This window comes from Trachypithecus francoisi, unplaced genomic scaffold, assembly GCF_009764315.1.
Source record: "Trachypithecus francoisi isolate TF-2019V2 unplaced genomic scaffold, Tfra_2.0 Lachesis_group5, whole genome shotgun sequence".
NCBI lineage: Eukaryota > Metazoa > Chordata > Mammalia > Primates > Cercopithecidae > Trachypithecus > Trachypithecus francoisi.
The window spans coordinates 4,839,711-4,855,709 of NW_022681470.1; the positions used below are offsets into that span (position 1 = coordinate 4,839,711).

At 37.6% G+C, this 15,999-nt stretch overlaps 1 protein-coding gene across 6 annotated transcripts in view; it reads left to right on the forward strand.

The window, feature by feature from the left end:
• Positions 1-15,999, forward strand: part of AKT3 (AKT serine/threonine kinase 3) — a 372,395-nt gene that overhangs the window by 186,386 nt on the left and 170,010 nt on the right. For all 6 annotated transcript variants that reach the window (XM_033199702.1, XM_033199704.1, XM_033199705.1 and 3 more), the window contains one exon: positions 3,253-3,364. In XM_033199702.1, the coding sequence (XP_033055593.1) occupies positions 3,253-3,364 (112 nt within the window). The remainder of the gene's footprint in view (positions 1-3,252; positions 3,365-15,999) is intronic.

The following is a 15,999-nucleotide window of genomic DNA, read 5'->3' on the forward strand; positions in this document are numbered from 1 at the left end:
AATCTAGTTGAAAAGACAGTAAGCAAAAAAGATACTAAAAAACTTCATATCAAATGTTAGAAAATAGTAACATGGTATGGAAAATAAAAAATAGAGCAGGTAGGAGAAGATGGAGGGAGAGTCCTAGGTAAGGGGTGCAGATTGCAGTATTAAATAGGATGTTTAAGGTAGGCAGCTGTGCGGATGTGTGGGGTGGGAAGAGTGCTAGGCAGAGGGCAAAAAGTTCTAAAGCAGAAAGAGTGTATGTAGTGCATTGTTGAGGAAATGCAGGGAAGCCAGGGTGGCTGGCAGAGCAGCCTGAAAGAGAGTACTAGGGAAGTAGGTCAGAAACTTGTGTAGGGTCGGTGGGAGGGTCAGATCACGTAGGACACCTGCTGATCACTTAAAGGCCTACTCTTCTATTCTTAGTGAACTGAAACACTGCAGAACTTTTTTGCAGATCTTCATTTTAAGACGATTTCTGGCTGCTGTATTGAGAACAGACTGCAGTGAGGGGCAGGGAAAAGCTATTCTAAGGTTTTTGGAATCATCAGGTGAGAGACAGTGATGGCTTAGTCTGAGGTAGTGGAGGTGGTGAGAAGTTATCAGAAGCAGGTTATGTTTTTAAAGTAGAAACACCAGGATTTGCAGGAGTGAATGTGATGTCAGAGAAGAGAGGACTCCAAGGGGATTCTTGGATTTTCAGCTTGGGCAATTGAAAGGATGGAGGTGTCGTGTGAGATAGAGAAAGCCATAGTAGAGGCTGGCAGAAAGAGGATCAGGGTTGAGAGAGATCAAGAGTTCACGTTCGGACATGTTCAGATGTCTCCCAGAGCACAGTTTCTGTCTTTAACTTCTGTAGTCACTCAGCATCTCTAAACAGGAAGAATCTGGTCTTAGGGCAGCTGGGAGGTTTAGGCATTGGGCACGGAGAATCTGAACTAGAATTACAGCAGTGGAAAACCGGTTATGAATGGTCTCCCACTTACAGTAGTTCAGTGTAATGATGTCTTTTACTTTACCATGCTCCTGACAGCAATACATACTCAATGGAAACTGTATTTCAAATTTTTGATTTTTGTCTTTTCCTGGGCTAGTAATTTGCTGTGTGATACTCCCTAGTGATGCTGGGCAGCAGCAGGAAATCATAGCTCGCAGTCAGCCACGTGATCACAACATGCACAGTAGATACTCTACAGTGTACTGTGTTGCCAGCATTTTTCTGGATGCTCTTATTTTTTGTGTTTTCACATCTCATCATGTCGACAAAACATCCATCTATGTGTAGTATTCAATACTCTATTACAAAATAGGCTTTGTGTTAGATGATTTTGTCTAGCTCTAGGCTAATGTGAGTGTTCTGAGCATGTTTAAAGTAGGTTAGGCTAACCTATGATCTTGGGTAATCTAAGTGTATTAAATGTGTTTTTCCTTACAGTATTTTTGACTTTCAGTGGATTTATTGGAATGTAACACAGTCATAAGTCAAGGAGCACCTGTAATGACAAATAGTAACAGTATCAAAAAGGAAGATCACTTTATCTTTCAGCCTGGGTGATGGAAAAATTATGCAAACCAGGAGGAGAAATGCATTTTAGGGGGAAAATACTGAGTTTGGTTTCAGGGGTGGTCCAGTAATTCAACCAGGTAGAAATATTCACTACATATTTAGACATGTGTGTGTTAAAGTAGAACTCCATGGTGAAAAAAGTTTGGATTTTGATATTGGTAAACCTAGAGATGATTGCTGAAAACATGAAAACTGTTAGAAAAGAAAAGAAAACTAAGCAGAGACCCTTGGGTGCATCATTTCTTTCAGTGTAAAGGGCCAGTAAAGAGCTAATCTGGTACTGAGCACGGTGGGTCAAGCCTGTAATCCCAGCACTTTGGGAGGCCAAGGCGGGTGGATCACTTCAGGTCAGGAGTTCGAGATCAGCCTGGCCAACATGGTGAAACCCCCCGTCTCTAGTAAAATTAGAAAAATTAGCTGGGTGTGGTGGTGCACGCCTGTAATCACAGCTACTTGGGTGGCTGAGGCATGACAACCACTTGAACCCAGCAGGCAGAGGTTGAAGCGAGCCAAGATCGCGCCACTGCACTCCAACCTGGGTGACAGAGCGAGACTCTGTCTCAAAAAAAAAGAAAGAAAAAGAAAAAACCACAGCTAATCTGAGTAATGAATTGGAACTGTAAAGACAGAAATGGTGGTTGATAGTTGCTAATGATGGAGATAGGACACAGCAGATAAGCACTGAGAAAAGACTTGAAGTTTTCAATGGAGATAAATTAGTTTCTTTCAAAAGAGCAGAGTCAGCAGACAACTGTACCCTATTTTTTTCTTGGTGTCCAATACCACTTATCCTTTAAAATCCAACTCAGATATATGCCAAATAATAGTTAATGTTTGTTGAAAGCTTACAGGTCTCATATTATGCTAATATTACATGAGTTTATTATTAATTGCTATGTCAATTCTATAATGTAGATACTGTTTCCTACTTAACTGTTGAAGACTAGAGAGTTAAATTAATTTGTCCAAGTTTGTATAGTTAATGGTATGAAAAAATAATTGAATCCAGGCACACCAGTGTCAGAATCCATACTTTCAGGCTCATGTTCTTTGACATCTTCCTAGTTATTCACTAACAGAATTCAGTCACATTTAGACTGACTAGCTCTCGGGGCTGTGGATACTAAGTGTTACAGGCAGTTTATATTGTCAAAGGGCTTATAATCTAGGTAAGGATAAGTGATATTTGTAATTTTCTTAAAATGATAAGTAATACTGTAAGATAGTCTATGGTAAGTGACAAATGAGGGATATGGTAATAAGTAATGAGAATTGAGAGGATGAAATGGCCAATCTAGGGCCAGGTGTTATGGAAGGTTTCGTGGAAGGAATAATGTTTGATCTGGACCTTCAAGGATCAGAATTATTGTGACTGCAGGTGATGCATATGGATAGAGATAAAATAAGTGGGGGAAGTATTTCAGATGACAAGAACAGCTGGAGCAAAGGCATAAATAAAGGAAAGAGTAAGATGTCTTTGGGGAAAATTATATAGTCCAGTTGAGGTGGTTAATGTGGCCAGAATGGGTGAAGGATTGGAAAGGAAGACTAAGGTCAGGTTGTGAATAATACTGAGTGGAGATCCATAGAAAGCTGTGAGTTCACACTGGGTTTTGTTTAAAATAGAACTCTGTAGTTCTCAATTATTTACTTCTTGGTTTAAATATATCCATATTTAAAGAAACATTTTATTTTATTCTTAGAATGCCAATTAATGAAAACAGAACGACCAAAGCCAAACACATTTATAATCAGATGTCTCCAGTGGACCACTGTTATAGAGAGAACATTTCATGTAGATACTCCAGAGGAAAGGTAAGAAATTCATTTGTTTTCATTTTGTGAAAAAGCAACATTTGTGAAAAAGCAACACTCCATCTAATGTATTTGTGTCTGACTTTATTATTTGTAAATATATGTAAATATATTTTTTAAATGCTATGGTCTCTAAATTCTTGTTTCTGGCATAATACATGAATAACAGTGGCTTACAAAATAATACTTAATACATCAGAACCTCTGGGCATACTAGAAGATATACTTTCAGAGAAACAGAACATTTAAATGTTAAAATATACATTTAAAAAGACATTTTTGGCCTGGCACGGTGGCTCACGCCTGTAATCCCAGCACTCTGGGAGGTCAAGGTGGGTGGATCATGAGGTCAGGAGATTAAGACCATCCTGGCTAACACAGTGAAACCCTGTCTCTACTAAAAAAATATAAAACAAATCAGCTGGGCATGGTGGTGGGCGCCTGTAGCCCCAGCTACTCAGGAGGCAGAGGCAGGAGAATGGCATGAACCCGGGAGATGGAGCTTGCAGTGAGCCGAGATCGCACCGCTGCACTCCAGCCTGGGTGACAGAGAGAGACTCCGTCTCAAAAAAGAGAGACATTTTTATAGCCAAACTACCTTTTTAAAAAAATTGTATGATTGTATTCATACTTGCAATTCTGAGGCTAGTGATAGCAAAAGATTGCAATTAACATGCCATTCTAAATTAATTGCAAGTGGCTGCCTGGAGCACTAGGTTGCTAAGGATTCTGAGATTGGGTCTAAGGAGCGGGAGGGAGGATTAATTAGCATTGACTGTCATTATTGCTAAAGTGGGTAGTGACAACACTGTAGTAACCAACTCATCAACTTCATCGGGTCCACGTTTTTTTCCTCCTGATCTATCAGTTTTTACAACTACTTCCCAATTCTATATCCGCTCACTCTGATACTGAGTTAGGTCCAGCGACCACAGTCACAAAACCATTATCCTGCACATGTTATATTTGATCCTAATCAGAAGCTTTGTGAAGTTAAATCTTATTAGCCTTATTTGCCAAATGAATACATTAAGTTTTAACAGCCTTGTCTAAAATTTTAATAAAAGCACAATGGTAAAGTATTATTTTAATAACCCTTTTGATCAGTAGAGTAAATGGTAATGTATGATTGATTAAGAAATATAGAAAAGAGTTAAGCAGTGATAATATTTCCTTTTGTGTACTTCCAATCTTATTGTGTGCAGATGTTATTAGGCCTTTAGTATATATACCGTTCTGGGTATGGGTCCCTGAGCTCCACCCCTCCCGCATACCCTCCCCTCCCTGTGCACCCTCCCCTCCCCACCATTGATCCTGGGCCTTTTCTCCCTTGATAGTTAATACTGAGCTTTCAGTTTGTTGATATGTCCACCCATAATCCATAACCACTAAGTTGGGCTAATTCCTATATATCTTTTCAGATCTGAACTTAAAATGTTATTTTTCCTACAAAACCTCTGACTCTTACAGACTAGGCAGGTTCCCCTGCTAGGTACTTAGATATTTTTCTTTGTACCTTTTCTATCAAGTATATTATAACTGTAATCCTTGTTTGCCTTTCTCACTAAACTTTAAGGTTCTTGATAGCAAAGATCATGGCTTCCTTGCTCATTTAAAAAATCTTTAGCACATAGTCCATGGCCCAACACAGTATTTACTGACTGGCTGGATAAATGGAACTTTTCCCATGTCAATATATATTCTTTGAAAATGTTATTCTTAGTGGATTTTTAACATCTATTGAAGCACAATTCATTTTGCCATTTATGTTTACAAAGCTGGATTTCTGTCAGATCTTAAGACTCTCAAGTCCTCTGCTATTCCTGTAATAATATACTATTTTGAACCGTCAGTTTTCATTTGCATTTATAACTATAAGAAAAAACTGTATTAGTACAAATGAAAAACAGCATACTTATCTTTGCCATTAGTTTGTGCATTTCTATATACCTCTAGAATCTGGTGTTTGGAAATTCTATATGACTCTAGATATCATTGAAGACTTAGAGAGGGTTAGTGTGAGTTAGAAAAAACTCTCTGTTTTTAGTATTCTGCCCAGTCTAAAATTTTTACCTGTCGTAAACTAAATGTATATCTCTTACCTATCTTACATTTATTTCAGTACATGATATAAGGTTGGACTGTATTTTTTTCTCAATGGCAAGCCCATCGTCTCATCTCCATTCATTAGATAATCCATTTTTTTCTCACCGATTGTGGATAACACATATACATATTTGGGCTTTTAGGATTTAGTCTTTTTTTCCCCTTTGACCTTTCTGTATTCTAGCATTAACACCACATGGCTTTAATTAGATAAACTTTATAAAATTTTTAACTGTTAATATAGCAACATATCCCTTAATTTTTTTTTAATAAAAATGATCTTAGCTACATTAGTGCATTCTTTTAAAAAATTATGGTAAAAAATTACATAATGTGAAATCCTCTTCCGTTTTGAAGGGTATAATAGAGTGTTGTTAACTATGTGCATATTATTGTACAGCAGATTTTTAGAACGTTTTCATCTGGCATGACTGAACCTCTGTTCCCATTGAACAACAGCTCTCCATTCCCCTATCCCCAGCCTCTGGAAACCACCGTTCTACTGTCTGCTTCTGTGAATTCGACACTTTAGACACGTCACATAAGTGGAATCATACAATGTTTGTCCTGTTACTGTCTTATTTCACTTAGTATAATGTCTTCAGAGTTAATCCATGTTGCAGCATAGTAGAGGATTTTCTTCTTTTTTAAGGCTGAATAATATTCCATTGTATGTATGTAACACATTTGCCTTCTTTCTTTTTTTGAGACAGGGTCTTGCTCTGTCACCCAGGCTGGAGTGCAGTGGTGTGATCATGGCTTATTGCAGCGTGGAACTTGGGGCCAAGGGATCCTCCCAGCTTAGCCTCCCCAGTAGCTGAGACTATAGCTGCACATGCAACTAATTTAAAAAAAAATTTTTTTTTTTTTTTTGTAGAGACAAGGTTTCTCTATGTTGTCAGGGCTTGTCTAGAACTCCTGGCCTCAAGCAATCCTCCTCCCTCGGCTGGAATTACAGGCATGAGCCACACTCCTGGCCAATACATTTTCTTTATTCATTCATCTGCTGATGAGTATTTAGGTTGTTTCCACCTCTTGTCTATTGTGAATAATGCGACAATGAGCCTGAGAGGGCAGATATTTATTTAAGTTCCTCATTTGACTTTGTTCGAATAAATATCCAGAAATGTGATTGCTGGTTCATATGGTAGTTCTACTTTTAATTTTTTGAAGAATCTCCATACTGTTTTCTATAGCATCTACATTATTTTACATTCCCAATAATGGTGTACAAGGTTTTAATTTCTCCACATCCTTGCTGATACTTATGTATTTATTTTTTATGTTGTTGTTTTTTAAAAATAACAGCCATCCTAGCAGGTGTAAGGTGATATTTCATCGTGGTTTTGATTTGAACTTCCCTGATAATTCATAATGCTAAGCATTTTTCAAATACCTGTGTATCATTTGTATGTCTTCTTTGAAGAAATGTCTATTCAAGTCTTTTGCCAAGTTTTTACTTGTGTTTCTTTTTTTTTGTTGTTGCTATTGAGTTGTAGGAGTTCCTTATACATTTTGAATATTAAGTCCTTATGAGACATATGGTTTGTAAATACATTCTCTCATTCTGTAGTTTGCTGTTTTGTTCTGTTGTTTGCTGTTTTGTTCTCTTATTTGCTGTGCAGAAGCTTTTTATTTTGATGTAGTTCTACTCATCTCTTACTGCTTTTGTCAGCATCAAGAAATCATTTCTAAGGACCAAGTTATGAAACTTTTCTCCTGTGTTTTTTTCCTAGGAGTTTGTAATTTCATGTCTTATATTTATTCTTCGATCCATTTTGAGTTCGTTTTGTGTGTGTAAAATAAGGCTCCACTTTTATTCTTTTGCATGTTGATACCCAGTTTTCCCAGCACCATTATATTTCCACATTGTGTTAGTCATGGCACTAACACAATTCAAAGATTATTTGACCATATATGGTTTTATTACCTGGGTTCTCTGTTCTGTTCCATTAGTCTGTATGTCTTTATGCCAGTACCAAACTGTTTTAATTACTGAAGCTTTAGAATGCATTTTGAAGTCAGGAAGCATGAAGCCCTCAGCCTTTTGCTTTCTCAAGATTTTTTCAGCTATTTGGGATTCTTTATGGTTTCCATATGAATTTTAGGATTGTTTTTTCTGTTTCTGCAAAAATGCTGTAGGATTTTGAAAAGGATTGCATTGAATATGTAGCTTACTTTGCGGTATTGACATCTTAACAATATTAAACCTTCCAGTGCATGAACATGGGATGTCTTTCCATTTATTTGTGTCTCCTTTCATTTCTTTCAGCAATGTTTTGTAGTTTTCAGGGTACAAATCTTTCACCTTCTTGGTTAACTTTATTCCTGAAGTACTTTATTCTTTTTGATGCTTTTGTAAATGGTATTTGCCTTAGTCCCTTTGGGCTGCTACAACAAAATATCGTAAACCAAGTAGCTTATAAACCATAGAAATTTATTTCTGACAGTTCTGGAGGCCAGGTGTTTAAGTTCAAGATGTTGGCAAATTCACTGTCTATAGAGGGCCCTCTTCACAGTTCATAGAAGGTATCTTTTCCCTATATTGTCATCTAGTAAAAGTGCCAAAGGAACTCTCTGAGGACTTTTCTATAAATGCTCTATTTTAATTTATGAGTTCTATCATGACCTCACAAAGGCCCACTTCCTAATACCATCACCTTTGGGGTTAAGTAACCCAAAACATTTATTCTTTTGTAGATCTAGTATCTGCAGACAATAATAATTTTATCTCTTCATTTCTGATAGTTTTATGTATTATTTCTCCGTGTTTTTAAGCAATGTTTAGTAATTTTGATGATAGCACATATACCTTTTTTCCTTATTTTATTGGATACACTTCACTTATTTACTGTTAAATATGATTTGTATATGTACTTTATTATGCTGCACATGACCATCCACAATATAGACAAAGATTATTTTTCTTTCTTACAGCTAACTCCTTTCACTGTCACAACCATTGGCCATTACACTCACACTCACACACAGAGACACACGTACATGCGCACACATACATCTCGCCCCCACCATGTTCCAGATACGTTGAACTCCTTGTTGTTTCTCAAGGACTAATGCTATATTGTGCTCTTACATTACCTGTAGCTCTTCCCTTCTTGCCCTTTTGCCCCTACTGCTAGGAACACCTCATATCCTTTGCTTGTCTCTTGCTCATTCTGGTCAGTACCAATTCATTTTGCACATCTACATTCAAGAATTACCTTTTCCTTTGGGTCCCCATCACAAACGATTATTGTTAGAACACCACTGTACTCAGTGTGTAGCTGTATCATTTTATCCGTGACATTTTATTATACTTCCTCATCACACCAAGGCCCCTCCCCAGCAGACTGTAAGTTCTTCCTAAGCCGTTCCTTATTTAAACTTTAGGAGCACATATGTATTAGACATTTCATTAAATATTTATTAGTAAGTGAATAATCAGTTGGTGAAAATTGTTTGATTTTTGTGTAAGTAGTATATGTACTTTTAAAATATTAATGTACTTCTTTCATAGAGGTCTCCATTATGTTTTTCAAATTAATTACATTTTTAAACGTTACTTAGGAATTAGAAGATTGAATGCCCTCTTTCAGTTAGTCAGGTACTTTGGCCTGATACTCTTTTGCAGGAATTACCCCCCATGCCCCTCCACCCTCACCAAATGGTGTAGGGTTATATTTTAAGTATCATGAATTATGATGAATTAGGTAATTTGGGTCAGTAGTCCAGCTAACTACCACGAGTAAAGCTGGAAAAGACTTTAGTTTTTGTTTTTTAAAAAGGCACCAGAGAGCTGATAAGGCTAAGAGTTATGGGGCCAAAACTTTATTGAGGAAAGAAACCCAGAGAGTGAACCTACTTTTCCCTTTGGGTTACCTGCTAATTCTTGAAGTAGTATTGGAGATGGAGACATTTTGAGTAGCTCCCAGAGCTAGGAGTGATATTTTGGAATCGAGGATCTACCAAAGAGGAGACATGGTAAACCACTACTTTTTGGTATTGGTAGCTTAAAGGATTGTGCCCTATAAGAAAGAGTAAACTGGAAATAGATTTGCTTTGAGAGGATTGACGTATAACTATAAATTATTTCAGTCCTGAAATTGAGTGAAGGTGATTCGACTTTGCTAGTTTTCCAGGAGCTTGCTAAAAGCAAATGTAAATTCTCTCTAACAGAATATTGTATCTTCCTATACCTCTCACATTACCTCAATTTTCATGTGCTACGTCCAGGACTTGTTAAAAAATGAGTACACAAAAGTTCAACACAATGTGGCCAAAATAACAGAGGAAAAAACAGACAATAGAATTATATTCATAGGAATATATGATAGGAACTCTAGATAAAAGAACTATGCCTTAATTAGTATGTTCAAGTATATTAAGATTGGGTGATTCTGCAGAGGGAAAGTATAAAAAAGAAACAAATGGATAATAGCTTTGATTTGTAATCAAGGTAAAATTAAAAAGAAAGAACCCCATAGAAATTCTAAAATTGAAAACAAAACATTTGGAATTGTGAGTTCTAGCAGACGTCTTTAATGGCAAACTAGACCTCACATTAGAGACAATTAGTGAACTCAAAAATACATCAGAACAGAACGTTTATAATGAAACATGCAAAGATAAGAGGATAGAAAATAAAAGTAAGAATAGAATGTAAGATAAAAACAATGTAGTGAGAATGTCTTACATATATAATTGGAGCCTCAGAAGGAGAGGAGAGAATAGAGCAAAAAGTATTTGAAAATATGATTGAAATTTTAAAAAAATGGCTAAAGATGTCAAACCATAGTTTCAAAAGTCCTATAAATCTCAAGTAGGAAAAATATGAAGCAAATTCCTAATCTCATTAGACTATTCAAAAACAAAGATAGTGTAAAAATCGCCAATATAGATAGAGAAAAAATGTACTTTGCTTTCAGAGCAGCAACACCTAGACCAAAAGGTAATGTATCAATATGTGGGATGGAATAATAATGAAATATAATGGAATGATGTTCCCAAATAATGGAATATTTCCGAAGATGATGAAATGATATCCCCAAAATTCTGAAAGAAAATGAGTGCTAAGAAACAACGTTTTTTCATGAATAAAAGTCAAAAGAAAATATTTTCAGTAAACAGTTGATAGAGGCTGGGCATTGTGTCTCATGCCTATAATCCCAACACCTTGGAGGCTGAGGCAGGAAGATCACTTGAGCCCAGGAGCTCAAGACCAGCCTGGGCAACATAGTGAGATTCTGTCTCTACTCCCCTCACTCCCCCCGCCGCCAAAATTTGATAGGATTTCTCACTTCCCCTCACTCCCCCCGCCACCAAAATTTGATAGGATTTCTCACTAGCACACCTGAAATAACTAACCTAGTTTTTTTTTTTTTAATTATTATTATTATACTTTAAGTTCTAGGGTACTTGTGCACAATGTGCAGGTTTGTTACATATGTATACATGTGCCATATTGGTATGCTGCACCCATTAACTCGTCATTTACATTAGGTATATCTCCGAATGCTATCCCTCCCCCTTCCCGCCTCCCCACAGTAGGCCCCAGTGTGTGATGTTCCTCTTCCTGTGTCCAAGTGATCTCATTGTTCAATTCCCACCTGTGAGTGAGAACGTGTGGTGTTTGGTTTTCTGTTCTTGTGATAGTTTGCTGAGAATGATGGTTTCCAGCTGCATCCATGTCCCTACAAAGGACATGAATTCATCCTTTTTTGTGGCTGCATAGTATTCCATGGTGTATATGTGCCACATTTGCTTAATCCAGTCTGTCACTGATGGATATTTGGGTTGATTCCAAGTCTTTGTTATTGTGAATAGTGCTGCAATAAACATACATGTGCATGTGTCTTTATAGCAGCATGATTTATAATCCTTTGGGTATATACCCAGTAATGGGATGGCTGGGTCAAATGGTATTTCTAGTTCTAGATCCTTGAGGAATTGCCACACTGTTTTCCACAGTGGTTGAACTAGTTTACATTCCCACCAACAGTGTAAAAGTGTTCCTATTTCTCCACATCCTCTCTAGCACCTGTTGTTTCCTGATTTTTTTAATGGTTGCCATTCTCACTGGTGTGAGATGCTATCTCACTGTGGTTTTGATTTGCATTTCTCTGATGGTGAGTGATGATGAGCATTTTTTCATGTGTCCGTTGGCTGTGTGAATGTCTTCTTTTGAGAAGTGTCTGTTCATATCCTTTGCCCACTTTTTGATGGGGTTGTTTGTTTTTTTCTTGTAAATTTGTTTGAGTTCCTTGTAGGTTCTGGATGTTAGCCCTTTGTCAGATGAGTAGATTGCAAAATGTTTCTCCCATTCTGTAGGTTGCCTGTTCACTCTGATGGTAGTTTCCTTTGCTGTGTACAAGCTCTTCAGTTTAATTAGATCCCATTTGTCAATTTTGGCTTTTGTTGCCGTTGCTTTTGGTGTTTTAGACATGAAGTCTTTGCCCATGCCTATGTCCTGAATGGTATTACCTAGGTTTTATTTTAGGGTTTTTATGGTTTTAGGTCTAACATTTACGTCTCTAATCCATCTTAAATTAATTTTCTTATAAGGAGTAAGGAAAGGATCCAGTTTCAGCTTTCCACTTACGGCTAGCCAGTTTTCCCAGTACCATTTATTAAATAGGGAATCCTTTCCCCATGTATTCTTTTTGTCAGGTTTGTCAAAGATCATATAGTTGTAGATGTGTGGTATTATTTCTGAGGGCTCTGTTCTGTTCCATTGGTCTATATCTCTGTTTTGGTACCAATACCATGCTGTTTTGGTTACTGTAGCCTTGTAGTAGAGTTTGAAGTCAGGTAGCGTGATGCCTCCAGGTTTGTTCTTTTGACTTAGGATTGTGTTAGCGATGCGGGCTCTTTTTTGGTTCCATGTGAACTTTAAAGCAGTTTTTTTCCAATTCTGTGAAGAGAGTCATTGATAGCTTAATAAGGATGGCATTGAATCTATAAATCACCTTGGGCAGTATGGCCATTTTCACAATACTAATTCTTCCTATCCATGAGCATGGTATGTTCTTGCATTTGTTTGTGTCCTCTTTTATTTTACTGAGCAGTGGTTTGTAGTTCTCCTTGAAGAGGTCCTTTAAATCCCTTGTAAGTTGGATTCCGAGATATTTTATTCTCTTTGAAGCTATTGTGAATGGGAGTTCATTCATGATTTGGCTCTCTGTTTGTCTGTTACTGGTGTAAAAGAATGCTTGTGATTTTTGCACGTTGATTTTATATCCTGAGACTTTGCTGAAGTTGCTTATCAGCTTAAGGAGATTTTGTGCTGAGACGATGGGGTTTTCTAAATATACAATCATGTCATCTGCAAACAGGGACAATTTGACTTCTTTTCCTAACTGGATACCCTTGATTTCTTTCTCTTGCCTGATTGCCCTGGCCAGAACTTCCAACACTATGTTGAACAGGAGTGGTGAGAGAGGGCATTCCTGTCTAGTGCCAGTTTTCAAAGGGAATGCTTCCAGTTTTTGCCCATTCAGTATGATATTGGTTGTGGGTTTGTCATAAATAGCTCTTATTATTTTGAGATACGTTCCATCGATACCAAATTTATTGAGAGTTTTTAGCATGAAGGGCTGTTGAATTTTGTCAAAGGCCTTTTCTGCCTCTATTGAGATAATCATGTGGTTTTTGTCTTTGGTTCTTTTCATATGCTGGATTACGTTTATTGATTTGTGTATGTTGAACCAGCCTTGCATCCCAGGGATGAAGCCCACCTGATCATGGTGGATAAGCTTTTTGATGTGTTGCTGGATTCAGTTTGCCAGTATTTTATTGAGGATTTTTGCATCGATGTTCATCAGGGATATTTGTTGTGTCTCTGCCAGGCTTTGATGTCAGGATGATGTTGGCTCATAAAATGAGTTAGGGAGGATTCCCTCTTTTTCTCTTCATTGGAATAGTTTCAGAAGGAATGGTACCAGCTCCTCCTCATACCTCCAATAGAATTCGGCTGTGAATCCTTCTGGTCCTGGACTGTTCTTGGTTGGTTGGCTGTTAATTATTGCCTCAATTTCAGAGCCTGCTATTGGTCTATTCAGGGATTCAACTTCTTCCTGGTTTAGTCTTGGGAGAGTGTAAGGGTCAAGGAAATTATCCATTTCTTCTAGATTTTCTAGTTGATTTGTGTAGAGGTGTTTATAGTATTCTCTGATAGTAGTTTGTATTTCTGTGGAGTCAGTGGTGTTATCCCCTTTATCATTTTTTTTATTGTGTCTATTTGGTTCTTCTCTCTTTTCTTCTTTATTAGTCTTGCTAGTGGTCTATCAATTTTGTTGATCTTTTCAGAAAACCAGCTCCTGGATTCATTGATTTTTTTGGAGGGTTTTTTGTGTCTCTGTCTCCTTCAGTTCTGCTCTGATCTTAGTTATTTCTTGCCTTCTGCTAGGTTTTGAATGTGTTTGCTCTTGCTTCTCTAGTTCTTTTAATTGTGATGTTAGAGTGTCAATTTTAGATCTTTCCTGTTTTCTCTTGTGGACATTTAGTGCTATACATTTCCCTCTATACACTGCTTTAAATGTGTCCTAGAGATTCTGGTATGTTGTGTCTTTATTCTTGTAGATTTCAAAGAGCATCTTTATTTCTGCCTTCATTTTGTTATGTACCCAGTAGTCATTCAGGAGCAGGTTGTTCAGTTTCCATGTAGTTGAGCGGTTTTGATTGAGTTTCTTAGTCCTGAGTTCTAGTTTGATTGCACTGTGGTCTGAGAGACAGTTTGTTAAAATTTCTGTTCTTTTACTTTTGCTGAGGAGTACTTTACTTCCAACTACATGGTCAATTTTGGAATAAGTGCGATGTGGTGCTGAGAAGAATGTATATTCTGTTGATTTGGGGTGGAGAGTTCTGTAGATGTCTATTAGGTCCTCTCAGTGCAGAGTTGAGTTCCATTCCTGGATATTCTTGTTAACTTTCTGTCTCGTTGATCTGTCTAATGTTGACAGTGGGGTGTTAAAGTCTCCCATTATTATTCTGTATGAGTCTAAGTCTCTTTGTAAGTCTCTAAGGACTTGCTTTATGAATCTGGGTGCTCCTGTATTGGGTGCATATATATTTAGGAGAGTTAGCTCTTCCTGATGAATTGATCCCTTTACCATTATGTAATGGCCTTCTTTGTCTCTTTTGATCTTTGATGGTTTACAGTCTGCTTTATCAGAGACTAGGATTGCAACCCCTGCCTTTTTTTGTTTTCCATTTACTTGGTAGATCTTCCTCCATCCCTTTATTTTGAGCTTATGTGTGTCTCTGCATGTGAGATGGGTCTCCTGAATACAGCAGACTGATGGGTCTTGACTCTTTATCCAGTTTGCCCATCTGTGTCTTTTAATTGGAGCATTTAGTCCATTTAAGGTTGCAATTTTTATGTGTGAGCTTGATCCTGTCATCATGATACTAACTGGTCATTTTGCTCAATAGTTGATGGAGTTTCTTCCTAGCATCGAACATTTTGGCATGTTTTTGCAATGCCTGGTACCTGTTGTTCCTTTCCACGTTTAGTGCTTCCTTCAGGATCTCTTGTAGGGCAGGCCTGGTGGTGACAAAATCTCTCAGCATTGGCTTGTCTGTAAAGGATTTTATTTTTCCTTCACTTATGAAACTTAGTGTGGCTGGATATGAAATTCTGGGTTGAAAATTCTTTTCTTTAATAATGTTGAATATTGGCCCCCACTCTCTTCTGGCTTTTAGAGTTTCTGCCGAGAGATCTGCTGTTAGTCTGATGGGCTTCCCTTTGTGGGTAACCCGACCTTTCTCTCTGGCTGCCCTTAAGAAACATTTTTTCCTTCATTTCAACTTTGGTGAATCTGACAATTATGTGTCTTGGAGTTGCTCTTCTCGAGGAGTATCTTTGTGGCGTTCTCTGTATTTCCTGAATTAGGATGTTGGCCTGCCTTACTAGGTTGGGGAAGTTCTCCTGGATGATATCCTGAAGAGTGTTTTCCAACTTGGTTCCATTTTCCCCGTCACTTTCAGGCACACCAATCAGACATAGATTTGGTCTTTTCACATAATCCCATATTTCTTAGAGGCTTTGTTCATTTCTTTTTCCTCTTTTTTCTCTAGACTTCTCTTCTTGTTTCATTTCCTTCATTTGATCTTCAATCACTGATTTTCTTCCAGTTGATCAAGTCGGTTACTGAAAATTGTGCATTTGTCACGTAGTTCTCGTGTCATGGTTTTCATCTTTTTCATCTCTATCAGTTCTTTTATGGTCTTCTCTGCATTGATTATTCTAGTTATCCATTCATCCATTCTTTTTTCAAGGTTTTTAGTTTGTTTGTGCTGGGTACGTAGTTCCTCCTTTAGCTCTGAGAAGTTTGATCAACTGAAGCCTTGTTCTCTCAACTCGTCAAAGTCATTCTCCGTCCAGCTTTGTTCCGTTGCTGGCGATGAGCTGCGTTCCTTTGGAGGGGGAGATGCACTCTGATTTTTTGAATTTCCAGCTTTTCTGCCCTGTTTTTTCCCCATCTTTGTGGTTTTATCTGCCTTTGGTCTTTGATGATGGTGACGTATTGATT